The sequence below is a fragment of the Erythrolamprus reginae genome, chromosome 6 (genome assembly GCF_031021105.1).
Source record: "Erythrolamprus reginae isolate rEryReg1 chromosome 6, rEryReg1.hap1, whole genome shotgun sequence".
Lineage (NCBI taxonomy): Eukaryota > Metazoa > Chordata > Lepidosauria > Squamata > Dipsadidae > Erythrolamprus > Erythrolamprus reginae.
In genome coordinates, this window is record NC_091955.1 from 91209465 (window position 1) to 91227803 (window position 18339).

Consider the following 18339-nt stretch of genomic DNA (forward strand, 5'->3'; position numbering starts at 1 on the left):
CTATTCAAGATATTTGTTTCCTAGGAAATTTCACTATTCAGTTTCACTGAAACTGCTTGGGAAAAAAAAATTAACATTTTGTGGCTGGCTAGAAACTGTAGTGTCTGGGGAATGATGCAAAGTCAGCAAGAGGCAGAATTTATTTTTCCTTTTTCTCTTTGGCCTTCTGTGAACGGGAGTAAGGTTTTTTTCTTTTTACAATGAAAATTATGTGAACTTTTAAGGTTTAGGCTATGTTTTCTGTAAATTTCCAAACTCCAAATAGTAGAAAACTCCCAGAATTCCCCCATTTTACAACTGCTACTGAAAAAAAGGGGACTTATGACCGTTTTGCACTACAGCGGTTGTAAGTGTGGAAAATGAGCATATGCCACTTTTTCCAGTGCAGTTGCCTTTATTTATTTATTTATTTATTATTTATTTAGACTTCTATGCCACCCAATCATGTAGGATACAACAGTCACTAAACGAACTGTTATAAGTTGAGGATTACCTGCCAAGCCCAAAAAACCCCCCAAAAGAAACCATTTCTCTGTGGGGTGTATGCAAAGATTTTGAGGACTTCCCGATGCTTTGAGACCAGCTTTCACCAAGTCAAATCGTTCTAACTTACCCCACAACAATAACCTGACATGTTACCAGGCCTGTAATTTTCCTTGGACTCCAAGCATATAATTGGGGAACAACATGAGCGAGCGGGTGAGAGAATGGCAATTATATCGCCTTTTCATTATCTCTCTGAATGGATTTCCCAGTGAGCCCGTGAATCCTGAGGACTCTTAGTTCTGGAGCCCAGCTAAAAATAACTTGAAAGGGGTTTTTGACAGAACAATTCAAGAAGGATCAGTAGCAATCACACGGCCCTTCTCTAAAAGCTTGGTAATGTTCCTGCAACACAGATGACAAATATTCTTTTTCTTTCTTTCTTTCTTTCTTTTTCTTTCTCGTTCTTTCTTTCTTTTTCCTCCTTCCTTCCTTCCTTTGATTTTTATGCCGCTCTTCTCCTTAGACTCAGGGAGGCTTACAACATGTTAGCAATAGCACTTTTTAATAGAGCCAGCCTATTGCCCCCACAATCCGGGTCCTCATTTTGTCCACATTGGCTGAGTTAACCTTGAGCCGGTGATGAGATTTGAACCGCTGGCCTACAGATCTACGGTCAGCTTCAGTGGCCTGCAGTACAGCGCTCTACCTGCTGCACCACTTATATACCCCATTTCTGGACTCCACTGTCCTAAGCATTTAAGGGAGGTGCTTGGTAAGAGTGATTCTAGATAGGAAGAAACAGGAAAAATGTATAGAAAGTAGACTGACAAACAGAGGATGGATGGATGGATGGATAATAGTCAGATAAGATAGATAATGAGAGAGAGAGACAGACAGACATATAGAGAGAGACAGGCAGAAAGACAGATAGACAGACAGACCATACTGAATGGATGGACCTATAGTTGGAGAGAGAGTGAAAGAGAAAAAGTTTTTTTCTCTTCTGTCTGTCTGTCTATCTCTTTCATTCTCTCTCCAACTATAGGTCCATCCATTCAGTATGGTCTGTCTGTGTGTCTGTCTATCTGTCTGTCTTTCTGCCTGTCTGTCTCTCTCTCTCATTATCTATCTTTTCTATTATTCATCCATCCATCCATGGGAGAGAGAGAAAGAAAGAGAGAGAGATAGACAGATGATGGAGGGATAGATAAGTTAGATGATAACTAGATAAATGATCAATAACAGACAAATAACATAAACGGAGAGATAGATGAGAGAGACAGATAAAATAAACAGACGATAGACAGACAGACAGAAGTGAGTGGGTAGGTAGGTAGGTAGATGTGGAGTTTGGGGAGTGGCGTCAAGTTGACCACACCGACCCAGGCAGCCACAGTCCTGATGCGGCCCTCAATGAAATAATGTTTGACACCCATGATATAGAAACATCCTGCTTGAGCACGGGTTGGACTAGAAGACCCCCAAGGTCCCTTCCAACTCTGCTATTCTGTATTTTTCCTGCAGAGTCACAGGAGTCCACCAGGTATCCTGCATTAATCCAGTGGAACTTACCTGTAATGATGGATATCTTCAAACGATTTGGTGTTGTTGATGGCGAACACGCATAAAAAACCCTCGCCCGTTCTCATGTATTGGTCGCGCATTGCACTGTATTCTTCTTGGCCAGCTGTGTCCAGAATATCCAAGAGGCAGGTTTCGCCATCAATGACCACTTGCTTCCGGTAAGAATCCTGAGAAAAGGTAAAGGAAGAAGGGGGAAAAAAATATAATGTCATCCATCAAGAAAGGAGAATATTTGTAGCTCAGGGTTGAAAACTGAATGAATAAATGGATAAGTAAGTAAGTAAGTAAGTAAGTAAGTAAGTAAGTAAGTAAGTAAGTAAGTAAGTAAGTGACATTAATATAAGTCAGTCCTTGAGATACAGCCGTAGTGGTAGTAAGTGAGTAAGTAAGTGAGTGAGTGAGTGAGTGAGTAAGTAAGTAAGTAAGTAGTAAGTAAGTATTCATTCATTCATTCATTCATTCATTTTTTATGCCGCCCTTCTCCTTAGACTCAGGGCGGCTTACAACATGTTAGCAATAGCACTTTTTAATCGAGCCAGCATATTGTCCCCACAATCCGTGTCCTCATTTTGTCCACATCGGATGGATGGAAGGCTGAGTCAACCTTGAGCCGGTGATGAGATTTGAACCGCTGATCTACAGCGGTATGAACCGCTGATTTGAACTACAGATCTACAGTCAGCTTCAGTGGCCTGCAGTACTGCACTCTACCTGCTGCGCCACCCCGGCTCTATTATCTAGTATTCGAATTTTGATTTTGTGACCACGGGGATGTTACAACATGTGGAAAATGGTCCCTGCACAAGTAGTCCTCGAGTTATGGCCACAACTGAGTCCAAAATGTAGATTGCTAAATGAAATAATTTGTTGATTGTGCCCCGTTTTATGACTTTTCTGTGCCACGGCTGTTAAGGAAATAGAAATAAGAAATAGAATTCTTTATTGACCAAGTGTAACTGGACACACAAGGAATTTGTCTTCATGCATATGCTTTCAGTGTACATAAAAGAAAACATAGATTTGTCAAGAATTATATGGAACAACACTTAATGGTTGTCATAGAAGTCAAATAAGCAATGAGGAAACAATCAATATTAATAAAAATCTTAAGGATACAAGCAACAAGTTACAGTCATATAGTCATAACTGGGAGGAAATGGGTGATAGGAACGATGAGAAAAAACTAGTAGAAATAGAAGTGCAGATTTAGTAAAAAGTTTGACAGTGTTGAGGGAATTATTTGTTTAGTAGAGTGATGGCGTTCAGGAAAAAACGTTGTGTCTAATTGTCTTGGTGTGCAGTGTTCTGTAGTGACGTTTTGAGGGTAGGAGTTGAAACAATTTGTGTCCAGGATGTGAGGGGTCAGTAAATATTTTCACCGCCCTCTTTTTGACTCGTGCAGTATACAGGCCCCCAATGGAAGGCGGGTTGGCAGCAATTGTTTTTTCCTGCAGTGAACCATTGCATTTTGTTAACTTAGTAACCTGGTCGTTAAGTGAATATGGCTTCTCCATTAACTTTGCTGGTCAAAAGGTGGCAAAAAGGGGATTGATCATGTGACCCCAGCACACTGCAACCGTCGTAAATGTGAGTCAGTTGCCAAGCAAGCATCCGAATTTATGTATTTATTTATTTATTTATTTATTTATTTAAATTTAAATTTATTTATTTAGATTTGATTTGATTTGTATGCCGCCCCTCTCCGTAGACTCAGGGCGGCTCACAACATACAATAAAACAATTCACAACAAATGATAGATATATAATTAGATAGATGATCAATAATAGACAAATAACATGGTGTAGGGTCTCCTGCCTAAGCAGGGGGTTGGACTAGAAGACCTCCAAGATCCCTTCCAACTCTGTTGTTGTTGTTATCATTATTATAGAGAAACAGACAGAGAGAAAAGAGACAAATAACAGAGATGATGGAGAGATAGATAAGTTAGATGATAGATATATAATTAGATAGATGATCAATAATAGACAAATATCATGGTGTAAGGTCTCCTGCCTAAGCAGGGGGTTGGACTAGAAGACCTCCAAGATCCCTTCCAACTCTGTTGTTATTATTATTATTATTATTATTATTATTATTATTATTATTATTATTATTTCTGGAGAATAAGCACATCTGCACGCTTATTGCAGAGTTTATAATAAGCCACACCACTGCAAAGTTACTCACTCAAAATCCAGCAAAAGGAACCAATGCTGCATTTTTTTTTTCTGATGATGCAAGCAGGGCGTCGAGTTCAGAACAATATCAACGTTTACTTGCAGTGGTTTTATCAAAAGGCATAAAGAGGGCATGGCAGGACAGGGCAAAGTTCCCGCCCTGAAGTCAAACCAGCTCACCAGACTGGCAAAACAGCATTTTCAAAGGTGGAGAGAGTGATAGAAAGTTAGCAGAAGGATGTTTAAGAACCACGGTGGTTACAGTGTGGTCCTTCAGGCTAACTCTGCCCACTGCCAGCAGTTCGATTCTGGCCAGTTGACTCAGCCTTCCAATCCCTCTGAGATCGGTAAAATGAGGACCCAGATTCTGGGAGCAAGATGCTGACTTGGTAAACCGCTTAAGTTAAGCACGACGGAAGTGGTATGTTATTGCTATCATAGTTGTACCCAGATCATAAAAATCTAGTTTGTGACCAGACCACTAAACTTCCAGGGATTTTACCCAGACTGGTGACTCACGACACTTTAAACCCTTCTGAGTTGATTTGCTTTGGGTTATATAAATCTTGTATAAATCTTTTGATTTAGCATGCAATTAGGAATTCGGCCAATTGCAGTTTTTTTCCAAGAAATAAATATGGCTTAGCGAGAGACCTTCCCTTAAAATGTTAGATCTTGCTGAGGACTGCCTCTCTGCCCCCGAATTTAACTTAAAACCATGGTCAGAAACAACTAATTAAGAACCAAAGTTTAAAAGTTGAACTTTAAAAGTTTGGAAAAGGAATCCTCAATCTGAGTATTGTATTGGCAGTTCTGTGTTAGCAAAAACTTCAGAAGAAAAGGATTTAGGGGTAGTGATTTCTGACAGTCTCAAAATGGGTGAACAGTGCAGTCAGGTGGTAGGGAAAGCAAGTAGGATGCTTGGCTGCATAGCTAGAAGTAAAACAAGCAGGAAGAGGGAGATTGAGACCACATTTGGAATACTGTGTTCAGTTCTGGAGACCTCACCTACAAAACGATATTAACAAAGTACAAAAATGGTCCAAAGTACAAAAATGGTGGAAGGTCTTAAGCATAAAACGTATCAGGAAAGACTTCATGAACTCAATCTGTCTAGTCTGGAGGACAGAAGGAAAAGGGGGGACATGATTGAAACGTTTAAATATGTTAAAGGGTTAAATAAGGTCCAGGAGGGAAGTGTTTTTAATAGGAAAGTGAACACAAGAACAAGGGGACACAATCTGAGGTTAGTTGGGGGAAAGATCAAAAGCAACATGAGAAAATATTATTTTACTGCTGTCAGTCTTCTATGTTTCTATGTGACGAAAATGATAGGGCTCCTATCGAGAATTAAGTGATGTTCAAATGACCAAGATGGCATTGTGCCAACTTCCAGCTCAATGCTCTTTGAAAGATCATAAAATTTCAAATATTAGATAGCCAACAGCCGGGGGGGGGGGGGGGATTTTGTCACAAGGGAAACATAGGCAACAAACATGGAATTTCAGTGGAATTCCTCACAGAATCAGCTGACAAACTCGGAGGTTTTACAATACCACAACGACGCAACTCATATTTTTTAAAATGTGGAATAGGTTCGCAGCTTGTTATAAACCATGAGAGCATATGATGCAACTATGCAACCTCCACATTTTCTACATATACCAAACCAGCAATTAAGGTTCGCTGAAAAACTAGCCTGAATTACAGGAACGCCTTGACTTATGGCTACAAGTTGAGACTAAAATTTCTGCCATTGAGCGAGACGGTAGCTGCAGTAAATTTTGCCCTGTTTTACGTCCTTTCTCGGCACATTTGTTAAGTGAATCACTGAAGTTGTTATGCAAATCTGGCTTCGCATAACTGGCTGGAGAATTCTGGGAGTTGAAATCCACAAGTCTTAAAGTTTCCAAGTTTTGGAGCCCCTGCCATAAATTCTGCTTTAAATTCTGTTTACTAGCCTGGTAACGAAACGTTCAGCAACAAACCCACAAGCCCCGAGAACGAACCTCCATCCGCAAAAATGAAAAGAATGGGAAGGGAGGAGTGAAAAAAGGGAGGAAGAAAAAAAAATGTAGAGTTAAAGGGAAAAGGGGAAAAGACCTCCCATTTTTAGTGCAGTAGAATAAGGCATTAGCATACAGCCTCGGTTTTTTTAATTTTGGCACGATACTGTAGTTCTTGACTTATGACGGCAACTGAGCCCCAACTTTCTGTTGATAAGTGAGGCATTTGTTCAGTGAGTTTTGCGCCGAGCTTTCTTGGCACAGTTGTTAAGCGAATCACTACAGTTGTTAAGTTAATATACTGTTGTTAAGTGAACCTGGCTTCCCACTTTGTCAACAAGTTGCAAAAATTGAGACCTTGAGACATTGCATTCATCATAAATATGAGTCAATTCAATTCAATTCAATTTATCAGATTTGTATGCCGCCCCTCTCCGTAGACTCGGGGCGGCTCACGTCAGTTGCCAAGCATATGGATTTTGATCATGTAACTATGAGGATGCTGCAATGGTCATTAAGTGGGAAATGTGATTAGAAGTCACTGTTTTCAGTGCTGTTGTAACTATGAACAGTCACTAAATGAACCGTTGGAAGTCTAGGGCTACGTGTACAATATGCTAGACATTTCTATAACCACAAATCAGCAAAACCCAAAATCAAAGTTTCATTTTTTTATGAACTCAAGCACAAAGTGCAGAAGCGGTTTCCAAAAAGACAGCGCAAAGTGCAGAAGCAGTTTACAAACAAGATACCACACCATTCTCGATAGGATCTTATTTACCTCTATTGTAGGGTCGTATTCATCTACAAAATGGTTCTGGATGAGCTGAATTGTCAATGCACTCTTGCCCACACCACCGGCCCCGACAACGACAAGCTTGTATTCCGTCATCTTCTGCAGGCCTAGGGAAGAACAAACAATAATACCCTTAATAAATAAAACATAGGAAGAACTGCAAATAATAATAATAATAAGTCTAGTATCAAACCGATTAGTCACAAGTTAGTTGTAGAGTCCAGAACAGCAAAGTGTCAACAAAGAATGGGGATATATTATCAAGCCCTTAGATCAAAGATGGCGAACCTTTTTTTCCTCGGGTGCCAGAAGAACATGGGCATGCGCTATTACACATGCGTGAGTGCCCACACCCATAATTCAATGCCTGGGGAGGGTGAAAACAGCTTCCTTCAACCCCCAGAGGCCCTCTGGAGACCGAAAATGGCCTGTTTCCAAACTTCTGGTGGGCCCAGTAGGCTTGTGTTTTGCCCTCCTCAGGCTCCAAAGGCTTCCCTGGAGCCGTGGGAGGTTCTCTGGAAGCCAAAAATGCCCTCCCAGAGCCTCTTTCTAGGCCAAAAATCAGCTGGCTGGCACATACATGCACGTTGGAGCTGAGCTAGGACATTGGCTCATGTACCAGCAGATATGGCTCCGCGTGCCACCATGACTGCCTTAGATCAAATTGAACTATCTCCCTTCTTGTCAGAACAAAAAGAAATAATCAGATAAATTAATTGGATGGGATAGAATATTGGGATAGAAAAGTGTCTGTCTAGCAGATTAACCTGTAGCACTGTCCATTCTAAGTGGTCTCCTATCCAAGAAATTATTTCATTTGAAAATGTACAGCAGTGGTTCTCAACCTTTCTAATGCCGCCACTCCTTAATACAATTCATGTTGTGGTGACCCCCCAACCATAAGTCTAGCACCAATTCTCCCAACTGAGTTTTAAGCTGATTGGCAGGAAGGTCAGAGGGACACCCCCACTGTAAGCACCTGATTGGTCGGATTGTAAAAATGTGTTCCAAGGCACTAGAGTAGAAGCTTTAGTTCTTAATACCATCGGAAATTTGTCTTTTCCAATGGTCTTAGGCGACCCCTGTGAAACAGTCGTTCGACCCCCCAAAGGGGTCATGACCCCCAGGTTGAGAACCCCTGATACAGCAATATGCCTCTTTAATACGTAATTATAGGCAACTGTCAAACCAAGAGTGTCTCGTGTGTGTTCATTCCCCATAAATAAAGCAAAATGCAATTAAAATTATCAGATACAGAATCAAGGTACTATTTAATAAAATCCCAATAAAAAACACTGGCTCTAATGCCTATAGAGGAAAGTCAGGCCTTCATTAAAGTACCTTTGCTTTTACAATTTGGTTTACAAGCAGACAGCACAAGGTGCAGAAGCATTGACTAACCAATGTTAGCTAGGCACTGCCCTTTGTCAAGGCCCTTAAAAATGCATTAAATCATGAATTTTAATAAAAAATTGTTTGTGGCAAAAGATGTTATCAAGCTCCTAACAAATCAAACACTATTGATCAGATTCTTCAACCTATACAGCTAGTCCTTGACTTACGACCAATAAAAACAACAACAATAACAACAACAGAGTTGGAAGGGACCTTGGAGGTCTTCTAGTCTAACCCCCTGCTTAGGCAGGAAACCCTACACTACTTGAGAAAAATAGTTATCCAACATCTTCTTAAAAACTTCCATTGTTGGAGCATTCACAACTTCTGGAGGCAAGCTGTTCCACTGATTAATTGTTCTAACCGTCAGGAAATTTCTCCTTAGTTCTAAGTTACTTCGCTCCTTGTTTAGTTTCCACCCATTGCTTCTTGTTCTACCCTCAGGTGCTTTGGAGAATAGTTTGACTCCCTCTTCTTTGTGGCAACGCCTGAGATACTGGAAGACAGCTATCCTGTCTCCCCTGGTCGTTCTTTTCATCAAACTAGCCATGCCCAGTTCCTGCAACCGTTATTCATATGTTTTAGCCCCCAGTCCGCTCATCATCTTTGTTGCTCTTCTCAGCACTCTTTCTAGAGTCTCAACATCCTTTTTGCATCGTGGTGACCAAAACTGGATGCAGTATTCCAAGTGTGGCCTTACCAAGGCCTTATAAAGTGATATTAATACTTCACGTGATCTTGATCCTATCCCTCTGTTACTGCAGCCAAGAACTGTGTTGGCTTTTTGGGCAGCTGCTGCACACGGCTGGCTCATATTTAAATGGTGGTCCATTAGGACTCCAAGATCCCTCTCACAGTTACTACTGTTGCGCAAGGTACAACATGAGCCCAAAATGCATGCAGCTAAGTGAGAGATTCGTCAAATGAGTTCTCCCCCATTTTAAGACTTTTCTTGCCAAAGTTGTTAAGTGAATCTGACTTTCCCCATTGACTCTGCTTATTAGAAGGTTGCAAAAGGTGATCATATGATCCCTGGGACATTGCGACTATCATAAATATGAACCAGTTGCCAAGCATTTGAATTTTGATCGCGTCACCCTGGGGAAGCTACAATGGTCGTAAATGTGAAAAACGGTCATAAATCCCTTGTTACATGCCGTTGTAACTTTGTACGATAGCTTAATAAACTGCTATTAAGTCAATAACTACAGTGGTACCTCTACTTAAGAACTTAATTCGTTCCGTGATCAGGTTCTTAAGTAGAAAAGTTTGTAAGTAGAAGCAACTTTTCCCATAGGAATCAATGTAAAAGCAAATAATGCGTGCAAACCCATTAGGAAAGAAATAAAAGCTCGGAATTTGGATAGGAGGAGGAGGAGGAGGAAGAGGGACAGTAGCTGCCCAGAGCGAAGGAAGCATTTCTTTTCTCTGGGTGCTGGCAGATTTATTCCCTCTCCAAGTGCCCAGAGAAAGGAAAATGCTCCGTTCACTCTGGACCGACAAAGCCTCCTTAAGCGCCACCGAAAGGCTCCTCTGGCAGCCCAGAAAAGCCTGAGGTGGCCGGGATTAAAGGGGGAATGGCAGGAAACTGGCCGGGCCTTTGTGCCGCTCTTAAATTTCCTGAGAATTTTTCTGGGCTTGGGTTTTTAAGTAGAAAATGGTTCTTAAGAAGAGGCAAAAAAATATTGAACACCCGGTTCTTATCTAGAAAAGTTCTTAAGTGGAGACGTTCTTAAGTAGAGGTACCACTGTACATGTATTGTCTCTTTTATGATGTGGAAAACTGCAGGTCGCTCTTCTGCTTAGGTTCAATATATAGCAGTGATGCCGAACCTTTTTTGGCTCGCGTGCCAAAAGGAAGTTACTTTTTGTTAACGGTGGTGTTCTAACTTCGAAAGTTCAGTAAATGAGTGGTTGTAAATCAAGGACTATCGGTACGGGGCGAGTACAAATGAATTTGAACCACTGTGAGATACTTGGTGCTTTCTGAGTTTTGTTGTTTTCTTACAGATGTTTCCTTACCAAACTAGATAACATCATCAGTGTTAAAAGGGAGTGGGTTTTCTCCTTCTGACATTGATGATGTTACCTAGTTGGGTAATGAAACGTCTACAAGAAAAAAACTCAGAATCAGCACACACACACATACACCAATTCAACTCTTTAACTGCAAACACTTTTTTCTATCGGCAATTTGACCATGAATGCTTTCAACAATGAGTTTTTAATTCATATTGATGTCTCCCCAAAAAAGTCACCGCGACATATGCCAGGCTGAATCAAATGATGATGTGGCCAAACCCAACCTTGAGTAAAGCAGGATTATAACTACGGTAGGTTAGTCATAGCCAAACCTGATCTAATCTCAATAGATAGCAACATTCCCCTAACATTAACAGGGCTTAGAAACTAAATTCTGGTTGTTTTTGGAAGGGGAGACTTTCAAGAAAGAACCAGAGATCTGGACTAAACTGGGAAATGGAAAAAAAAGACAATAGCACATCCTTTTGTGTCTCTTTCCAAGAAAAACACATGGAAGCAGCCAGGAAGTAAACCAAAAGTGGTGTTCAGCTCAAGGAGACTTTTAGCTAATGTCCCAGAAAAACTATTTCCTCTTTGGGAAACAATATTCAACAATATTCTCCATGTTGACACCAGGTGGGCAGAACAAATGGAGACAGGCAATCTTTCAAACAAGAGTTTTATGGAATCATAAAGTTAGCAACTTGCACAGGAATGATGTGTTACTTCCCACGCTGCTGCATTTGGGATTGTCTATTGTGGATTAACTATCCATGATTACAAGAATGTGGAATGCCCTCTGTGGATATGATAGGATTAAACTTACATGCCTGGTTAAAGGCAATCCACTCCCTTGATTAAGTTAAGGAAATAATTATTCGTCTAGGCTTCCATTTACCAAAGGTAATTAAAATACTTGTAGAAACATAGAAACATAGAAGATTTACCAACCACCTCTGCTGGAAGTTTGTTCCAAGCATCTACTACTCTTTCAGTAAAATAATATTTTCTCAGGTTGCTTCTGCTCTTTCCCCCAACTAACCTCAGATTGTGCCCCCTTGTTCTTGTGTTCACTTTCCTATTAAAAACAGTTAATGAGCACAGACGTGTAAGTGAGAGGCCTAGCGACAGACCAAAGGCCTGACATGACTCACGGCTAGCTTAGGGCCTGCAGTGGACTTTGGCGCCAAAGGGAAGGCATGGGTGTGCCGCTGGCGCTAAAAATTATGGAGCGCTGAGGGCTGTTGCACCGAAGGAGTCCCAGTCTAAAGTCCAGGAAGACTGAACAGGGGGTCTGCTCCTGTGTCCCATTCCGCAATTAGGGCCAGGTAGATTTAATAAGATAAAATACGACCACCGGCGGCATGGTCCAGGCGGCCAGCACTGGCTACACAATTTAAAGAGGTTTTGCTGACTCGCGCCAAAGGTTTTTTTTTCTCTCCTGTTAAATGGAAGTAGCAATGTAATAGGAAAAAAATGGAAACTTATCTGATGTTGTTTTGCAGGAAAGTCATTGAGAGGGAAGGTGTTAGAATTTGAGAGGAGCTGAGCCACCACAAATCCTGCCAGTAGGAGGACTGAGCGAATTCTAGGAAGGGGCGGATCCAGCAATCTTTTTAAAAGATAAGGCTCGGTCCTGATTGGATAGGTCAGCGAGCAAACCCACATGACTGCTGGACCCGCTCCTTAGTATGGAGAATACAGTATTCCAAATGTGGTCTCACCAACGCTCTATACAGCGGGATCACAATCTCCCTCTTCCTGCTTGTTATACCTCTAGCTATGCAGCCAAGCATTCTACTTGCTTTCCCTACCACCTGACCGCACTGCTCACCCATTTTGAGACTGTCAGAAATCACTACCCCTAAATCCTTCTCTTCTGAAGTTTTTGCTAACACAGAACTGCCAATACAATACTCAGATTGAGGATTCCTTTTTCCCAAGTGCATTATTTTACATTTGGAAACATTAAACTGCAGTTTCCATTGCTTTGACCATTTATCTAGTAAAGCTAAATTATTTACCATATTACAGATGCCTCCAGGAATATCAACCCTATTGCACACTTTAGAGTCATCGGTAAATAGGCAAACCTTCCCTACCAAACCTTCCCCTATGTCACTCACAAACATTAAAAAGAATAGGACCCAGAACAGACCCTTGTGGCACACCGCTTGTATTTGTATTTTGTATTTATTAGATTTGTATGCCGCCCCTCTCCGAAGACTCAATATTCCAAATGTGGTCTCACCAACGCTCTATACAGCAGGATCAAAATCTCCCTCTTCCTGCTTGTTATACCTCTAGCTATGCAGTCAAGCATTCTACTTGCTTTCCCTACTGCCTGACCGCACTGTTCACCCATTTTGAGAAATCACTACCCCCAAATCCTTCTCTTCTGAAGTTTTTGCTTGTGTTCTGATGGCGAACCCTTTTTTCCTTGGGTGCTGAAAGAGCATGGGTGCGCATCCTTCCGAGGTGGGTAAAATGAGGACCCAGATGGTTGGGGGCAAGAGGCTGACTCTGTAAACAGCTTAGAGAGGGCTGTAAAAGCACTATGAAGCCATATATAAGTCTAAATGCTATTGCTAAATGCTATAAAACTCCTTTTGGGGTTAAGTGCGAAGAGAGGGGCGAAGAAAACAAACCATTCTGGAAAAGACAGGATGAACCCTTTGCACATCTGCTGTTAAAAGTTACTTTTTCCTTCCTGTATGTAGCCGGCCAATAACTGGACAGAGAGCCCCCTGCAAAAACATGCAGCAGATGGCAGCAGTTACAATAGCCACAATAAGAGAGAAAAGACACACACACACAAACATCCCCTCCTTCCAGCTTGAACCTTTTCCATCTGCAGCCACCAAAATTGGTCTTTTCCTCCACTCGTCTTTCTTCAAATACAAACATATAATTCCCTCAATACTGTCAAACAGTTTACTAAGTCTGCACTTCTATTTCTACTAGTTTTTTCTCATCATTCCTATCATCCTTTTCCTCCCACTTAGGACTGTATGACTGTAAGTTGTTGCTTGTATCCTTAAGATTTGTATTCATACTGATTGTTTCTTCATTGCTTATTTGACCCCTGACAATCACTAAGTGTCGTACCACATAATTCTTTACAAATGTATATTTTCTTTCATGTACACTGAGAGCATAATGCACCAAAGACAAATTCATTGTGTGTCCAATTACACTTGGCCAATAAAGAATTCTATTCTATCTGCAATTTATGGTAGTGGTGGTGAAAGAGGGTGAACTTGATATTTTTCTTAAAAAATTATGCAACCTAGTATATCAATTCAGTGTTTTTTCTCTGGTGGGACCGGTCTAACCTGGTCTACCTGACTATGGGACAGAGAATACTACCCCCAAAAAGCGTTTGGAGGCTACAGCTGGTCCAGAATGCAGCCGCGCGAGCTGTTGTGGGTTCACCTAGGTACACCCACGTTACACCAATCTTCCACCATGGACTGAACTGGCTCCCAATTGGTCTCCGGGCAAAATTCAAGGTGTCTGGTCTTTACTTTTAAAGGTCTACATGGCTTAGGGCCAGACTATCTTCGGCAGTCTGCCTCCTATCACATAGCTCCCAGCGAGCTATAAGTGTTGGTCTTCTCTGGTTCCCATCTACAAAACAGTTTCAGCTGGCGGGTCCATGGGGAAGGGCCTTCTCTGTGGCTGCTCCAACTCTCTGGAACCAGCTACCTCCTGAGATCCGGACTATCCCCACCCTATCGGCCTTCCGGAAAGCTGTAAAGACCTGGCTTTTCCTGTAAGCCTAAGGTCCTTGATCCGATGGAGATCTGACCATAAATGGCATGAATGGTTTTTTGGATTGTGGGATTTTAATTAATTAACTAATTTATATGCTGCCCCTCTCCAATTGATTAAATTGCTTTAAATTAAAAACAATTTAAAAATTGCCCTAGCCTAGTTCCAATAGGAATGTGCCTACTGGCCAGCTGATTTGTGGGTCGCACTGTCTCTGGGAGGGCATTTTTGGCTTCCATAGAGAGCCTCCGGGGGAATGGGGGAGGGCGTTTTTACTCTCCCTCCGGCTCCGGGGAAGCCTTTGGAGCCTGGGGAGGGTGAAACACGAGCCTACTGGGCCCACCAGGAATTGGTAAACAGGCCATTTCCAGCCTCCAGAGGGCCTCCGGGGTTGGAGGAAGCTGTTTTCACCCTCTGCAGGCATTGAATTATGAGTGTGGGCACTCGTGCCTGCGCAGTAGCACCCATGCTCTTTTGGCACCCGAAGAACAAAAGGTTCGCCATCACTGACATAGGGAATACAAGCAGTTGGATTGCCCGAGGAGCATCATTAGGTGGCAAAAGGATATAGGTGACATTTCACCGAATACAGATCGTCCTCGACTTATGACTGCCATTCAGTCCAACATTTCCCTGAGTAAACAAGACAATTGTAAGGTGAGTTTTGTCCCACGTTATCACTTTTTTCTTGCCACGCTTAAGCTGCCGTCGTTAACCTAGTTCTGCACAGTCATTAAGCGAATCGGGCCTCTCCATTGACTTCGCTCTTCCGAAGGTGGCCCGCGATGTACATGATCACAGGGGATACACCGCAGGCATCGTAAATAGAGCTCTGCCGTCCAGCGTCCAAATTCTGATCGCTGCAGCCGCGAGAATGCCGCAAATGGCAGTAAGGGTGAGAAACTACCCCGTTTCAGTGCCGCCATAACTCCAGACGTCACTAAGTGAATGGCTGTCCGTTGAGGCCAAATAAACAGTCAGGAGGGGCCTTCGAGATCCTCTAGTCCAGTGTTTTTCAATCACTGTGCTGCGGCCCACTAGTGCGCTGCGAGACATGGTCAGGTGTGCCATGGGGAAATTAAACATGGGCCCCCAAACTACGGCCCACATGCCGGATACAGCCCGCGGAGGCCATTTATCTGGCCCACCGCCAGCCGCCTCCATCCGAACATAAACATTCCCCTCACAATCGCTCCAGCTATCAGCGACAGGAAGAGTGGAGGCACAGGGAACGCTCACTGACCAATCACCTTCTAGGATTCATCCCGACCACTAGCGATAAACCAATAGCAGGCCGCCTCTCATCCACGCCCAGGAAGGTCCCTGCTCGGGCTGCTGCGCACTTGTCATTGTATGGCCGCGGCCAGTAGTTGAAGCTGCTACTCCTCCCAGTGGTCCGGATTTCTATTCCTGGTCAGGACTGGAGGTAAATGTTGCCACCACTAGATTAGGCCTCAGCTTCAGCTGTTTATGTCTACCCTGATGGTGTACTGTATAGATATTTTTCTTTTTATAAGAGGCCCCCGCAGAGGGTGATATACAATGCATCACAATATTATCTATATTGTATATGGCCTTAATTTTAAAAATTCAGCAAAAACATGTGATACATACATTTATATATACATATATGTTCTTTCTGTTGATCAAATCCCAGTAAGGGTATGGCTAGCTGATGAGGCCAGAGCAAGGCCGAAATAGTGCTATCCTAGTCTCCCTTAATTTTAAAAATTCAGCAAAAACATGTGATACATATACTGTACATATATATATATGTATGCATGTATGTATGTATTACATTTTTGCTGAATTTTTAAAATTAAGGCCATATACAATATAGATAATATTGTGATGCATTATGATATATACACACACATATATATATACATATACATGCATACATGTATGTATATGTATATGCATATGTATATATATATATATATATATATTCCTATTGTCCTAATTTACCTGTACCTACTTTGCTAATGTCTATATCTATACCAATACCTATTACCTTGTACACTTATTTTATTTACTTATTTGTCAAAACACGTATAGGATAGCAGCAAAATAAATAAATGCCTGACATGCTTGACTGACTGACAATACATAAAGAAATAAAATAAACAAGCAAGCCGCTACTGGATCTCCTGGGGGAAGGAGGGGGAGCCAAAGCTATGTTGCTGATGCGCCCTAAAATCCTGGATCGGACCGGGCGGGCGTAGGGATTGCAAAGGCGACCCCCCCCCCCCCCCCAGTTTTGCACGACTTTGCGTCAAGTTCCCCGCTAGGAAACCGGCTGGCGAGGGCAGTCAAAGGAGCCGCCAAAGCGGAGCCAAAGAACGGGTGGGTCGGTCGGTAGCCCGGTCCGAAGCGAAGGGAATCGGTGCCTTAGAGACCCCCTCCCCTCTACACACACAAAAACACACTCCCTCCCCCCACTGTCCCCATTTCCCGGGCATCGCGCGCACGCGCCACTCGCCTCTCTTTGCACCTCGCCGGCGCTTCTCGGCTCCGCTCCGCCGGGCTCGCAAATGGACGGAGCCGGGATCTTCGCCGCTGCCGATCGCCGAGCGGGCGAGGGCGCGGCTCTCTCGTTCTCTCGCTTTTGTTTTTTGCAAGCGCCTATCGAGGCTTTCGGCTTTCGATTGGACGGGCTGGATGGCGAAATGGAGCGGCGGAGGGCGGGGCAAGCGGGCGTGGGCGGGGCCTACCCACGGAAGGAGGAGGAGGAGCCTAAGGACTGGCGCGAGAGCTCGTCCGCCGCGGCGGGAAGATTTATTATTATTATTTTGCAAAAGATTTGCACCAAATAATTTTTTTAAAAAAAGGAAAGGGGGGGGGGGAAGACGCAGAGACCAGTTTGGGAGGTTTTTTTGCAAAAGGATTTTTTTCTTTTTTTAAAAAAAAAAGGCGCAGCGCCCAAGCCGGGAAGGGTTTGCAAAAAATATTTTTTTTTAAATGGTGCAGCGCATAGCCGGGAAGGTTTTGCAAAAGAGAAAGGTGAGGAGAAAAAAAAAAAGATGCAGAGCCCAGCCTGGGAGGTTTTTTGCAATAGGGTTTTTTAAATTAAAAATAAAAAGCACAGTGCCCAAGCCGGGAAGGGTTTGCAAAAAATATATTTTTTAAAAAGATGCAGCGCATAGCCGGGGAAGGGTTTGCAAAAGAAAAAAAAAAAGGGGGGGGAGATGCAGAGCCCAGCCTGGGAGATTTTTGCAGAAGGATTTTTTAAAAAGAAAAAAGAAACCCAGCTGAGAAAGGTTTGGGAAGTGGGGAGGAAGGAAGGGCGCAGAGCCAGGAAGGGTAAGAACGACAAAAAGAAGGAAAGAAAGACGCAGCGGCAGTTGTGAACGGTTTGCAAACTGTTTGGGAAGTGGGGGAAAAAGGCGCAGAGCTGAGAAGGTTTTCAAAAGACGAAGGAAGGACAGAAAGAAAAGAAAAGACACAGCGACCAGCCGAGAATGTTTTGGGAAGGGGGAAAAAGGTACAGAGCTGGGAAAGTTTTGCAAAAAGGAAGAGAAAGAAAGATGCAGAGGAAATGCTTTGCACAAAAAAAGGGGGGAAAGTGCAGTGCCCCGCCTGCACTGGCCACAGCCGGATAAAAGGGAAGGGAGCCTTTCCTCCACTGCGAAATTCTAAAGTTAGAGATCCAAACCCTTTGCGCGCTGCAGAGCTTGCACCCTTGGGCTTTGAAAAACTTGAGCCTTCGCCGAGTGTGCCAATTGCTTGCAAGAAGGCCATTCAGGGAAGGAAAAGGAAAACGGCTGCAAGGATCTTGAACACATAAGAACCTAAGAAGAGCCCTGCTGAATCAGGCCAAAGCCCATTGAGACCAGCATTCTGTGTCACACAGTGGCCCACCAATTGTCCATGGGGATCTTGAGCAGAAAGAGAAGGCAAGACTTTCCCTTGACCCCCAACAAATGGTACTCAAGGGAATCCTGCCTGCCTCAACCAACATAGAGGCGGCACATGGACATCCGTTTCAATAACCATCAATACACTTGGCATCCATGAATCTGTCTAATCCTGCCTTGAAGCTATCCAGGCTGACAGCTGTCATGACCTCTTCTGGCAGGGAATTCCATAAACCAACGA

At 42.9% G+C, this 18339-nt stretch overlaps 1 protein-coding gene across 3 annotated transcripts in view; it reads right to left on the reverse strand.

Moving 5' to 3' along the window:
• KRAS (KRAS proto-oncogene, GTPase) overlaps positions 1 to 17756 on the reverse strand; it is a 30669-nt gene extending 12913 nt beyond the window's left edge. The window contains exons 1-3 of one of the 3 annotated variants that reach the window (XM_070754380.1): positions 16724 to 17756; positions 7036 to 7157; positions 2059 to 2237 (exon numbers count right to left, since the gene is read on the reverse strand). In XM_070754380.1, coding sequence (XP_070610481.1) covers positions 2059 to 2237; positions 7036 to 7146 — 290 coding nt within the window. In that variant the 5' untranslated portion in view covers positions 7147 to 7157; positions 16724 to 17756. The remainder of the gene's footprint in view (positions 1 to 2058; positions 2238 to 7035; positions 7158 to 16723) is intronic. The other 2 variants (XM_070754381.1, XM_070754382.1) reach the window with 2 other exon arrangements.
• Positions 17757 to 18339: the final 583 nt, after the last annotated feature.